Source organism: Callorhinus ursinus, unplaced genomic scaffold (assembly GCF_003265705.2).
Source record: "Callorhinus ursinus isolate GAN/ISIS: 27379988/994484 unplaced genomic scaffold, GSC_fseal_2.0 scaffold47, whole genome shotgun sequence".
NCBI classification, from domain to species: domain Eukaryota; kingdom Metazoa; phylum Chordata; class Mammalia; order Carnivora; family Otariidae; genus Callorhinus; species Callorhinus ursinus.
Window position 1 is genome coordinate 8136797 of NW_027397109.1, and position 14612 is coordinate 8151408.

At 45.0% G+C, this 14612-nt stretch overlaps 1 protein-coding gene across 12 annotated transcripts in view; it reads right to left on the minus strand.

Annotated features, from left to right (window-relative positions):
* Positions 1-14612, minus strand: part of APBA2 (amyloid beta precursor protein binding family A member 2) — a 233116-nt gene that overhangs the window by 37320 nt on the left and 181184 nt on the right. For all 12 annotated transcript variants that reach the window (XM_073882524.1, XM_073882525.1, XM_073882532.1 and 9 more), the window contains 2 exons: positions 6980-7060; positions 5753-5789 (listed from right to left, as the gene is read on the minus strand). In XM_073882524.1, the coding sequence (XP_073738625.1) occupies positions 5753-5789; positions 6980-7060 (118 nt within the window). The remainder of the gene's footprint in view (positions 1-5752; positions 5790-6979; positions 7061-14612) is intronic.

Here is a 14612-nt window from a genome sequence, read left to right on the forward strand (position 1 = left end):
TCCCCCCAACTCGTGCTCATTCTCACATTCTCTATCTAAAAAATAATAATAATAATAAAATAAAATGCATTTTTTAGAAAAGTAAAAATATGGAGGTTCCTCAAAGAGTTAAAAATGGAACTACTCTACAACCCAGCAATTGCACTACTGGGTACTGACATAAAGAATACAAAAATACTAATTCAAGGGGATACATGGACCCCAGTGTTTTTAGCAGCATTATCTATAAGAGCCAAACTATGTCCATCAACTGATGAATGGATAAAGAAGAGGAAATGCACGCGCACACACACACACACACACACACATGAATATTATTCAGCCATAATAAAGAATGAAATCTTGTCATTTGCAAGGATGTGGATGGAGCTATAGATTATTATGCTAAGTGAAATAAGTCAGATGGAGAAAGACAAATACCATTGATTTCACTCATATGTGGAATTTAGAAAACAAAACAGATGAGCAAAGGGGAAAAAAGAGAGAAAGGCAAACCAAGAAACAGACTCTTAACTATAGAGAACAAACTGATAGTTACCAGAGGGGAGGTTGGAGACGGGATGGGGGAAATAGGTGATCGGGATGAAGGAATGCACTTGTGATGAGCACCAGGTGATATATAGAAGTGTTGAATCACTATATTATACATCTGAAACTACCCATAACACTGTATATGAGCGAACTGGGATTTAAATGAAAACTTTAAAAATGCAAAAATATCAAAAGATGATGGTAGCCTGGGGAAAACTTTTACAATATAAATCAAAGGGCAAATTTCCTTTATATGTAAAGAACAGTGCAAATCAATAAGAAACACCAAAAATCCAACAGAAGAGTGGGCAAAGGAAATAAACAGACAATGTATAGGAACATAAACACAAATGGCTTGTAAACACATGAAACAGCATTTGGCTTCACTTCTGATGAAGATGTGTGCGTAAAATCAACTATATACCACTTTTCATCCATTGGCCTGGCTACAACCCCACGGCTGGATGGCTCACAGTGTTGGTGAAGCAACACTCTCACACACAGCTGAGGGTGGTGTAACCCGTCTCCTCCCTCTTGGGCCATTATCTAACCAAGTCGGTGTGTGGCTGGCCTGCAACCCTGCTCTGTCTAGGAACACCTTCTGTGAGGGAACACACACATGAACACGGAGACACATACATGAGGCTGCTCACTGCTGCACTGACCAGAAGCAACCAAGTAGTCCACAGCGGACTGATTAATACCCATCATATGTCCACGAACCTGAATCCTGGGCAGCCACTTAATAATTAGGTGGCTCTATAGTAGCTTGGTACCAAGAAATGAAAAAGCAAAGTATAGACCCATGTGTCCAAGTGTAACGTCTATTTTAAGAAAAGGGTCTACAGTTTTGTACATGTCCAAGAAACTTCTGGAAGGATTCACAAGAGACTCAACAGTAGCTTCTATTGCAGAGAGGGATTAGGGGTCTGGGATGTGCAGGCAGAAAAGGGAAAAGTACAGGGATGTGCAGACAGAGAAGGGAAATAAGGATTTCCAGGGTAGAATGCATTTTTAATTCTTATGGCTTCTGGCTTGTTCTAAGAACTACTCAGAAATATCTTAACAAACCTCTAGTGAATAAAAATTCCTATTTTAAAATCTGTCTAATCCCTGTTCATGACTCCATTTGGGCAAGATCAAACACTGTAAGAAAGGAAGGTCATTTTGGTTTTCATAACCTCCCTTTGGAATGCTCTGGGCCCTGCTGGTCCCCAAGATTTACCTTACTCCAGTCTTCCTGCCAACAGCACCCCCAGACCCATGCCCACGAGCCTGGCCCCTCTGACAGGCTAAAGTGGAAGAGATGTGAGCGGCCTTCAATTTAGGAGTCTCATCTGAACAGGCTCACCCCAACTGCCCATTTTAAGTCAGAGAAAGACAAATACCATATGATTTCACTCATATGTGGAATTTAGAAAATAAAACAGATCGTAAGCATCCACTGCATGAAAATAACCAAGTGGCTTTATCATTGTGAGGACCCCCAAGAGAAGGAAGGTGTGACAAGCAAGCTTGGCAGGGATGGGGGGCCCCCCACGTTTTCACAGGTGGGTAGTTTCAAAATAGAGACAGGTCGTGAGGGATCCCGGGGCCCTGACACTTGAGGACAAGCCACATTCTAGCACAAGGCTAGAGCTGTTGGTGGGGTGGGGCATGTTTCAGGACATCTTGCATGAGCTTTGGCTGTTGGATTAGAACAGTGTGAGGAGTAGAATTCTATCTATCAGGTTTTATTCTGAAACTGCCAAAATTAGGCTCCACTGCTTGGGACCAACACCAAACTTTGGGTTTTAATGAACCCATTTCTGGTTTTATGGAAAAGCTAGACTTTTACATAGAGTTATTCAGAGGTGGATAACCATCTGGTCCACTTGGACTCATGCCACTGCCAGCCTCCATGTCCCGCAGTAGGGGACATCCTGCGGGTCCCACCATTCCTCACCACTCTACGATTCCTCCCCGCAGGGAAGGTGGCGAGTCCTCTGTTCAACAGACCCTTCTACAAGGTTTACTCTGCAGTGTCAACCTTCCCAGTCAGAGAGGGGCCAAGGGGGGGTCAATGAATCCTGGAATGTTCTCCTACAGATGGTAGTCATGGGAGCTTCATCCCTCAGGTGCCTCTGATGAGAAAGGGCTGCAACTCTGAGCCTGAGAAGGGCCAACAACGGACTTCTGGAAGGTTCTCCTCCTGTGGACTCCCTGGAATCTGAACCATGTGTCTTCTCCAGGTGAAGGCTTTTCTTCACCTGCTGCATGCTGAGGGTTGCTCAAGCAATCCATACGGGGACAATGAGCTCAGACTCCCACCTGGGTTTCAATCCCTGGTGACCTTGAGTAAATGACTCACCCTCTCTAAGCCTCAGTTTATTCATCTGTAACACCACCTACCTCTTAGTGCTGTTAGGAGGACCACTGAGATAGTATATTTAAGAAGTGTGCCTGCTCAACAGAAGCACCCAATAAGAATTCCCTGGCCTCATTATTGGTGGTAGTGGTATACGAAGGAAGTAGGAAACCATCTGGTGAGGAGCTCATGCTGCAAAGTACCCAGATGTGGGTCTAAGAGCACCAGCCATCAGACCTCAGATGAATGACTTGAACCTCACTTTTCCCAACCTATAGAATGGGGGAAGCATCTGCCCCTCCTGTGGTGGCTGACATGAAGTAGGTGCATGGCTCACATCCCTGGGATTAGCACATACTAAGCGCCCAATAAATGTTAAGACGGTGTCCCTTTGACTATTACTATTATCTTTCATTATTAACAACAGTTATTAGGTTTGTGAAACAAAGCATGCGCTGGGACTGAAGGCCATCCCCCCTTAAAACTCCAAGGAGATTTTCCTCCAGTGTGATTTCTCAGACCCAGATGAGGAGGAAGGCCTGCTTCCCCATCACAGTTATCCTGGGCCTTCTCAGCTCTTCAGACTTTCAGCTGGAGGACTGAACAAGCCCTGGGGACTCCCCCACCCTTGAAACGCTCACCGGATGGGGTACAGCAGGCACTGGGGGCTTGCTCCCTCAACACTCATCTCCAGACTTTCTCCCCTGCCTTCTTGGAAAGCCAAATACTTGATCCTCCAGCCAACCCTGAAGTCCAGGGCACTGGTCATGTGGCACAGCTCTGGTCGATGAGGGACAAGGAGAAGGTTATTGAGTCGGTCTTCAAGGTCTTTTCAGGTTCAACTAAACATTCAGATTCACAAGGCCTCCTGAGTTCAAGTAGACCTGCGGCTGCTTCCTCAGAAGGAATAAGGCAGGAACTGCAGTTTGCCAGTTGGACTCTTCTGTAAGTGTCCACACAGCCGTCCAGGAGCTAGGCGGGAGCCTGAGGGTATGAAACGTCCCTCAAGGAGGGAGTGTGGAGCCATCCCGGTTAAAACCCTTATGTTCTCAGGGGCCAGTATCTCCGACAATCACTCCACGGGTGTGCCTAACAGGAGATATATATATTTTTTTTAAAGATTTATTCTTTGATTTTAGAAAGAGGGACAGCCAGCCAGGGTGGGGCAGAGGGAGAGAGAGCATCTCAAGCAGACTCCCCGCTGAGCATGAAGCCAGACGTGAGGCTCGATCCCAGGCCCCTGAAACCATGACCTGAGCTGAAACCAAGGGTCAGACGCTCAACCAACTGAGCCACCCAGGCGCCCCAGGAAATTCTAAATTAAGGCTATCCACACTATTTTGAGCTGGTCACAAGCAGCTTTAGCCCATCGGAACTGGTTGGAGGCGTCCGACATTGTTTTGATTTGGTTTAGAACAGTCTAAGCTGGTTCAGAGAAGTGAGTCTTCTGGAATGCTGCAAGTGAGGGGTACTTCTCAGAGCACCTAGGCATGGATACTCCTTCCTGGTCCTTCTCCACCACCCACCCCTCCAGTTAGGGAGCTGACTCAGGAGCCAGGGGAGTCTAATGTCCAAATCATTCCCCTAGGCAGTCTGAGGGAGTTCTACCCACATGACACTATGATACTTTGAAAAGTGAGCTTCTCGGATCCACAAGAGCCCACCTCACTGGAACAGTGTGACTGGTACACGCCATCCTGGCATTCTGACCACCCAGAAAAGTGATGCATCTTCCCTATTTATGAGATATCGAGGCCTCTGAATCAGGAACCTAATCAACCCTACTATGGGGGCATGGAGTGGGTGTTGTCTCTTCTGGCCAATCATTAGGTCCTGAAAAAAACTAAAACTAGCCAGTTGGATTGGAATTATTATAACCTATTGTGACCTGATGAAAACCAGTTTGATCTAGTTTTAACCATAAGCACCACATGTAAACAGCTGAGCAAAACCCATCTGAGCCTGCTTGAGTTGGTCAAAACGGAATCAAGTGTATTTGAACAGTATAACATGGATTCCAACAGTGTGAAACTGTTTTTAATCTAGTTTGAGCAACACTGAGCCAATATAATGTTGAACCTGCCGAAACTGGGTTGAGCCACTCAATTCATTTTCAACCAGTTTGAATTGGGTTATCCTGATTCAAACTAGTCCCTTGAAAAGATATTTGGGGGCCTCAGTTTCCCAGATGTCAGCTCTTTACTAAAAAGGAAAACCAGGGTAGGAAAGGTTCTAAAGTTATTTATCTCTGATGACTGATTTACCTTACTCCCATAAATATTCATAAAAATTAATTACCAGCTTACTGAAAGAAGTAATAAAATCCACACTTTTTATTGTAACACTAGCAACAGCAGGAAACAGCCTCCTGGCTGAAGAAAGATCCTATTTAAGAGGCCCTTTATGGTGTTGTTGGAGGACCTTGGAAAGGAGCAGCCCAAGCTTCCCTGAGGCTAGTCAGACAGTGCAAAGTTGGCTCAACACTGAATGCTGAAATCCAATATTAACCCTCTCATAAAAGACAGGAGAATGGAGGGAAATGAAGTCTGATAAAGGAATAACAGCCTGTATTTGGATGCAATTATATCCACCCTAATCAAAAGTGTTAGATCATAATGAGCTGCTTATACAGACATATTTCAATTTTTAACCCAATCGATAATCAACTGAACCACCCCCCTCCATACCAATATGGGCTTACAAAGTGCTCCAACAACCAAATGCCTGAGCACCTCTGCTTATCATTAACACTGTTTTTACCTCAAAGGTGTGCTTTCTACACAAGCTTTGCAGGAGAAAACCAAAAGTAAAAATACCATTTGCTTTGAGAGAAAAATGCAACTGTTCTCTAAGAGAAAATTCAAGGTCACTTACCAGCCACAAAACTTGGAAATGATGCCACCTTCTTTGTCTGTTAGGAAATATGAAAAAAAACAAAACAAAACAAAACAAACACATGACAGTTGTAAGTAGATGGCCTGAAAGATCTAGACTAAGAAGAGTACCGTATGTGAAAAGCTAAACCCCACTGAGTGTCTGATGTTCCTAAGAAGTCAGCTCCAGAAAGCAAACCAATGGCATTCAGGCACCATGGTGTTTAGACAGGACACATGGAATCCATTCCCATGGGAAAACTTGGGGTACAAAAGGCCATCATCTAAAACACAGGGACCCCCAGATTTGCATGTCACTGCTAGAAGGGAGCCTAGAGACCATACAACCAATGATTCTCCCCTGCCTCCCTGGAAAGCCAAATACGTGATCCTCCAGCCAACCCTGAAGTCCAGGGCACTGGTCATGTGGCACAGCTCTGGCATACAACTAGATAACAGCCACATTAGTGTGTGTAACCCAGGAAACCACTCAAGACTGGCACAACAAACTCCACAGCTAAATACAGACAAGAGGACACACTGTAGAGGATAGGAGGGGCAGATACATGGTCAAGAGCTAAATGGACCCATGGGACAGTCTGAGGGAGGGGGAATGCCACATGCTTGGAGAGGGGAGAGAAACAGATTTTCACACCAGTGAGCCTGCATGGGGAAGACAAATCCCCATAACATTTGGCTTTGAAAACCAGAGGGACCTATTTCATGAGTTCTTACAACCAGCAGTACTTAAAGCCTGGAACTTTAAAAACCAGCAGGATCATGGGAGAGCTGGGAGGCTGAGAGGAAACTGAGTCTCCGACCTTAAAGAGATGCTTCTAAACATCCTTTAGTGGAAAAGACAGCCCTTCACAACAAAGAATGTTCTGGCCCAAATGTCAATGCTGCCATTGTTGAGTAACCCTAACTTAGAACATAACTGTCAGATAATGGAGTAGAATGAGTTTCTGTCAAACCGGGGAGCACAAATGAACCCCACACACACGCCATTGGAAACACATGAACACACAGTGGTATGGGCCTGAATCAGCAGGAAAGAAACTTTTCTTCCTTCTCCTACAGGGTCACCCAACTTTGCTTGACTGAATCCCCACTTCCAAGGCACTGGCTGGGATGAGAACATGGCAGAAAGGGTGAGCAGACCGTGATGGCACGGGTAGCTCCAATACTAGGACCTTAGGCCACAACTCTTATCCTTGGAAAAAATTACCTCTGGGGTGTTGTTATTGTCCACGGGTCCATTGAGATCAGAGCGTTGCTGCTTCCTTGGCTGCTCCAAACCATTGCACACCTGGAAACCAGGAAGTGAAAGATGAATATGGTGCTTTTATAGGTTAGAGAAATAAACCAAGATACAATATGATACAATTTTATGAAATGCATGTGTACGTAAGTATGTGCTTGTATATATGTGTGTGTGCACATACAGACATAATTTAAATTCTTCTGCAATTAACATGTATTCTTTTATATTTATAAAATGTTTTTGAATCATATTTTCTTTTTTTTACCATCTGTCACCACACAACATTATTACAATATTATTGACTATATTCCTGTGCTGAACTTTTCAACTCTGTGACTTATTTTATAACTGGATGTTTGTACCCCTTAATCCCCTTCCCCTATTTTGCCCATCACCCCCCCCATTACCTTCTGGAAACCACCAATTTGTTCTCTGTATTTATGAGTCTGTTTTTGTTTGTTTGTTTGTTCATCTGTTCTGTCTTTTAGATTCCACATATAAGTGAAACCATATGGTATTTGTCTTTCTCTGTCTGGCTTATTTCACTCAGCATAAGACCCCCCAGGTCCATCGATGTTGTTGTAAATGGCAAGATCTCATACTTTTTTATGGCTGAGCTATGTTCCGTTGTGTGTGTGTGTGTGTGTGTGTGTATACGCCACATCTTCTTTCTCCATTTTTCTATTAATGGACACTTGGGCTGCTTCCATATCTTGGCTATTGCAAATAATGCTACAATAAACATGGGGGTGCATCTATCTTTTCAAATTAGTGTTTTTGTTTTCTTTGGGTAAACACCCAGCAGTGGAATTACTGAATTATACGGTAGTTCTATTTTTTAATTTTTTGACGAACCCACCCCCATACTGTTTTCCACAGTGGCTGCACCAATTTACATTTCCACCATCAGGGCAAAAGAATTCCCTTTCTCCACATCCTCAGCAATGCTTGTTATTTCTTATCTTTTTGACTTTAGCCATTCTGACACATGTGAGGTGATACCTCCCACTGTAGTTTTGATTTGTATTTCCCTGATGCTGAGTGATGGTGGACATTTTTTCATGTGTCTGTTGGCCATCTGTATGCCTTCTTTGGAAAAGTGTCTATTCATGTCTCTGCCCATTTTTTAATATGGTTTTATTTTTTTGGTGTTGAGTTGCACAATTTTATATACATTTTAGATATTAACTCCTTATTGGGTATGTCATTTGTAAATACCATCTGCTATTCAGTAGGTTGTCTTTTTGTTTTGTTGATGGCTTCCTTTGCTGGGCAAAAGCTTTGTATTTTGATGAAGTCCCAACAGTTTATTTTTGCTTTTGTTTCCCTTGCCTCAGAAGATGTATCTAGAAAAACGTTGCTATGACCAATGCCAAAGAAATTACTGCCTGTGTTCTCCTCTAGAATTTTTATGGCTTCAGGTCTCACATTTAGGTCTTTAATTCATTTTGAGTTTATTATTGTGTATGGCATAAGAAAATGGTCCAGTTTCACTTTTTTTTGCACGCAGTTAGCTGTCCAGTTTTCCCAGCACCATTACTGAAAAGACTATCTTTCTCCCATTGTATATTCTTGGCTCCTATGTCATAGATTACTTGACCATATAAGCATGGGCTAATTTCTTGACTTTCTATTCTGTTTCATTGATCTGTGTGTCTATTTTTGTGCCAGTACCATACTGTTTTGATTACTACTGCTTTGTAGTGTATCTTGATCACTGGGATTGTGATACCTCAGCTTTGTTCTTCTTTCTCCAGACTGCTTTGGCTATTTGGGCTCTTTTGTGTTTACGTACAAATTTTAGGATTATTTGTTCTAGCTCTAGGAAAAATGCTATTGGTATTTTGACAGGGATTGCACTGAATCTGTAGATTGCTTTGTGTAGGATGGACACTCTAACAACATTAATTTCCATTCTATGAGTATGATATGTCTTACCATTTGTGTCATCTTCATATCCTGAATCAGATTTTCTAATTTTATTATTTAATATCATTTAATTGTGGTAAAACACATGTAACATTAAATTTACCATCTTATCCACTTTAAGTGTATAGTTTGGTGGCATTAAGAACATTAACATTCTGCAACTATCACCACCAGCCCTCTCCAGAATTCTTTTCATCTTGCTCATCTGAAATTATGTATGCATTAAACATTAACATTAAACAAAATTCCCCATTTCCCTCTCCCCCCAGACCCTGGTTGTCTCTGTCAATTTAACAACTCTAGGAACCTCATATAAGTAGAATCTTATCTTTTTGTGACTGGCTTGTTTCACTTAGCATGATGCCCTCAATGTTCATCCAGGTTGTAACATGTGCCATAATTTCCTGCCTTTTTAAGACTGAATAATATTCTACTGTTTGTATATACCACATTTTATTTATCCATTCATCTATCAATGGATGTTTGGCTTCCTTCCTCATTTGGCTATTGTGAATAATGCTGCTCTGAACATGGGTACAAATGTTTCTTAGAGTTCCTGTTTCAATCCTCTGAGTATACACCCTTAAGTGGAATTGTAGGATTACACTGTAATTTTATTTTTAATTTTAAGGAACCCCCATATTGTTTTCCAGCAACTGTACCATTTTACATTCCCAGCAACAATGTCCAAAATCATATTTCTAAAAAACCTGAATTCTTAGTTTAATGCAAATTCTAAACTCTAGAACCTAAATTCTTTGGTTAATGCAAATTAGTCAATCTACTACTAGAAAAAACAAAATGTTCCAAGGACACATCACAAGTCTTCTCTTAAAGAGGACATCAAACCAAAATTTTAATTAACAAAATTTAAAGTTTAGGTATCTCTATTTGGTGCCTTGTGCCATCCAGAAGATAGAGGACAAATAGAAGGATAGAAGATAAGTCACTCAACAAATCCCAAAGGAGGTTTTAGTAAGCCATCATGTGAAGTTTCAGAACTGTCTGGAAATAAATTATCAAGCAGTAACAATATAATGATGATGATGATAATGATGACATTAATGAAAAGTTATACTTACAAATAAATACATTTATATTATAAATATAAATATCTACCACACTCGTGTTTCTTTAGAAATAAGTAAGTTACACTCTTTCCACTCCTGCTTTACAGTTGACAAGACTGAGGCTCCAGGTGTTGGCAATAACGGACTGGTTCCCACAGGTCTAGGTGGCATAGCAAGATGTCGCTGCTGGTCTTCTTCCCCGGCTAGACCGTTACTGTTGTGTTCCTTAATGTCCTTCAATCTCTCTTGGAGGGCTAGAGAAGAATGAAGAGACATTGGCCCACCCTCCTGACACTGAGGACACCAAGCAGACCAAGGATTCCTAGCTGAGTGTCCCCTCCATAACTACAAACACTAGTGCACCTCAGAGGCAGTGTTGTGGGGGGTGGGGAGGGCAGGGATGGCTCAGATAGGAGGTGGGAAAAGTGGGGCTGCGCTTCAAGCATGGGGAAGATTGTGCACAGAGGAAGAAAGGAGGGCATCACCATCTCCCAAGAGAAATCAGAACTCAAGCTACAAGAAGAAATGAGGCTTTCCTGGAATGGAGGGGATACAGAGATGCCGCTGGGGCCCAGGAGGGTCTGATGTCTGGTTGGTCCCTGCTTCCTCTGCTGGAAGCCCAAAGAACTGTCCCTACCCCCAAGCCCTATGAGCTCTCAGATAATGCACATGGGCCCTGGCTTCATCCTGCTGCCCCAGTAAGTTCCAAGGTGGGGCTCTGGGGCTCGGGCAGGTCTGGGACCGCTAGCATGCTCCTCCGCCCGTCCTAGACCTCCTTCTGGGAGCTGAACCCATCCTGCCCTAGATGAGAGGACTGTGATCCACCCGGGGTCTCCATCCCAGTAGACCCCGTGCTGACCAAGGCGAGTGGACAGTGCCCCTTCTCACAGGGCTGAGCCTGACTTGGGGATGAGTCCTGCCAGGGTCCTCCTGGAGCCAGGTTTGTTTCCCAGCCTCCTAGTTAAGTCTTCCCTCTGCTTCACTGGTTCTGCACCTCCCTTTGTGGCCAAGGTAGACCAGGCAAAATCTCCCAAAGGGTACAATGGAAACTCTCACCTCAAATGCTGTTCCTATCCACCTTAAGTAAAACTCCAATTTGCGACGTCCTCCCAGAAAACCTTCTGTTGTCTTGTATTCTTGGCTACTTCGAGGTCTGCTTAAAGCACATGTATTTTCCCTCGTTTGAAAGAGCTCTAGTCTAGTGACTTTTCCTAGGCTGAGTTCACAGACTTCATTTCCTGAAGGCCTGCACTGCCTTACTAGAAGCTAGATGGACGATACTCATCTCCAAAAACCCTAAAGGAACAAACCAACCAACTGACAGATGAAAACGGGTCAACCACATCTATTATAGACTGGATATGTTTCCACCAATTTCATATATTGAAGCCTAACCTCCAAGGAGATGGGACATTTGGGATATAATTCGGATTAGATGAGCTCGTAAGAACACAGCCCTCATGAATGGGATTACTGTCCTTACAAAAGAGACCCCAGACAGCTTCCTCACCCCCTCCACCATGTGAGGACACAGCCAGTAAGGCTCTGGCTATGAACCAGGAAGTGGCCCCTTACCAGACACCAGGTCTGCTGGGGCCTTGATCTTGGACTTCCTACCTCCACAACTGTGAGAAATAAATGTCTGTTGTTTATAAGCCACCCTGTCTATGATATTTTTGTTATAGCAGCCCGAATGGACTAAGATAACACCACTTCCACAAACGTTACAGCTTGGGGTGGAATCTAAATTTCCTGCCATGAATGTAGGGCAACAGACTTTCATCAGGGTGCCAGATGCACTGTGGGAAATGGCAATGTCGGGACTCCTGCTCGTCGTACACTGGGTGCCTTTGGCAAATGGAAATGCCCCTCTGGGGGATGCAGCCCCCATGGGGTGAGGGCTTGGCCAGGGGGCATAGGCTGGATGCTGTGCCCCCACGCCAGTCCTTGAAACACCTGGCATGGAGCCTACTGGGCAATACAGGGCCTCAGATCCACTTATAATGACAATTTCTCCCCAAAGCTTCTACAGGCTAGACCCTTTCCTCCGTGTCAGCATTTTCTCCACTCATCACCATGACAACCATGTCTCATAATCAACAGCCGGGGTTGTTTTCAGAGAGGTGGGCTTAGGAGAGCCCATCTGGCGCTCTAATTTTCATCTCGAGGGCAAGGCGGGGGTGCGCTTGGCAGCATGGGGCGCAGCATCTGAAATTAACATCATAGAGGCCCACATGGACTTGGGGCTCCCAGCATCTGAGATGGAGATGCTATTTCATCCTTCTGTGCACTCGCCAAAGTACAGTAGCCAACCCCACCTCAGAAAGAGAGGCCAGACAGGGATACCTGAGTCCTTCCCAGCCGACAGGGAAGCAGGTGAGTGCCGAGGGGTGTTCTTGGCGCCCCGGGCTGGAAGCCGCACCGACCATCCCCTGAGAGAAGATGCTGAGTGAGACGTGTGAAGTGAAACCTGGTGGGATGAAATGTCGCAGGACCCCCTCCCCAGCGCCCTGAGAACAGAACACGAATGTGTGGCACAGACGGGTCATGACATGCCAGGACCAGAGATAACTGCTCAGGCCTAGGGATGATTTGCCTGCAAAAAAATATATTCATTTGAATAAATTGCTCTAATAAGGATCTTGGCTCCAGCTGGTGAAACTAAAGCTAGGATTTTTTTTTTTTAAGTGTCAATTCGGATTTTGTGTGCTTGATTAAATGGAAAATACAGCAATATAACCCACATGGCTTGACGTGAAACCAAAGCAAACTAGCACGCCTGCATTCACGCCATCTGTGATAAAAACCAAACATTCTGGAGTTCTCCTGAATGACAAGCATGTTAGTGACACACGGAGGGAGAGTGTCAGCTCAAAGCCAGGCAAGCCACAACCTTCCCACTGAACTGTGCTGTCTCCCCTCACTCGTGACTCCTTGTCAGAGACATCCCAGGCTAACAGATGACTCGGGTAGGTGACAGCCTTCTCTGGGAATCACTTCCTGCTCCCTGCTTTCCAAAGGCTTCGGTCATCCATCAGAGATGGCTTCCTCTGTCCCACACAACAGGGGTCAGCTGGGACCCGCCGCCGCCTGCCGGGTGCTCACGGGTGGCCACGCTGAGAGGATCAGCCCCTGGGGTCTGACTGAAGGTCTGCCTTTGCACCCTGAACATATTTCACAAGCCCTTCAACCTGTCTCCTGACAGGCAGGTGGCTTAGAAAAATGACAATATTGTTCTTTTTCTTCTGTCCCTCTTACAATTCTGATCACTCCCATGACATCTGTCTGGAGGAGAATGAGAGCTTGGGGATGAAGTATTTATTCTTATAATAGTCATCCCCATGGGGGTGATCATATCTTTTTGAAGCCAATCTGTGGCTTCAAAGAATCATGACAAGGTCCATTAGGGAAACCAGCCAGTCGGTTTATCTTTTAACATCTCCAGGCGGGCCTGTGAACAGGAGGGGGGAAGGAGAGTCTCTCCCCACATTCCCTCCGCCCACCATCCAGATATTTCATGGAACATACCTCTACTAAACAATTTTGCATCATCTGTCCAAAGTTCAAGCTTAATTGTCCTCTTGTTATTTACTAAATCTGGCAGCCCTACCTGGGGCCTGACAGGCTGCCACGTCCACTGAGCGCCCCCAGGGCACACTCGGGGCCTGGCCTTGTTCTCTGCACCTGGTTTGCTAAAACCTCCCCTACCACTGACCACCAGGACTGCCTGGCATGTCCTTGACTTTGTCCTTCTCCTGGTGCCTGGGGTGCTTGGTCCAGCATTTCAGAGCAGAAGCGAATTTTCCTAAACTGGCCTTTGCATGTCAACCCTTTATGAAGCACTGTGCAAAGGCTGCGTCCAGGGTGCCCGGGTGGCTCAGTCGGTTAAGCATCTGCCTTTGGCTCAGGTCATGATCCTAGGGTCCTGGGATCGAGTCCTGCATCAGGCTCTCTGCTCTTGCAGGGAGTCTGCTTCTCCCTCTGCCTGTCCTCCCACTCGTTCTCTCAATCTCTCTCTCAAATAAATTTTTTTTAAATGCATTAAAAAACACACAAAAGGAGCACGTGGGTGGCTCAGTCATTAAGCATCTGCCTTCGGCTCAGGTCATGATCCCAGGGTCCTGGGATCGAGCCCCGCATCGGGCTCCCTGCTCTGCAGGAAGCCTGCTTCTCCCTCTCCCACTCCCCCTGCTTGTGTTCCCTCTCTCGCTGTGTCTCTCTCTGTCAAATAAATAAATAAAATCTTTAAAACACACACACACAAAGGCTGCATCCACATGACCAGTCCCAAGCAAGCATCTACTGGGTGTCCTGCATGGCACCGGGCACCTTACATTGAAGCCCGGAAGACACATACAACAAAGTTCTTGACCCGGGACAGCTTCCCATCCAGCATGGTACAGCTCAGCAGTCCTGCTAGCTTCAGACCCTCGGTGGGGCAAGGCAGAGAATGATCAAATACACATAAGAACAATGGCAGTTCCTGTGTGATCCGACCTGAGGGGCTGAAGAGGGGAGCCCCTAGGCTGAACCCTTAAAGGCTGGGGGCAGTTAAACCTTTTTCATTTGCGTGCAACCAGGACCCTAGTGCATTTCTG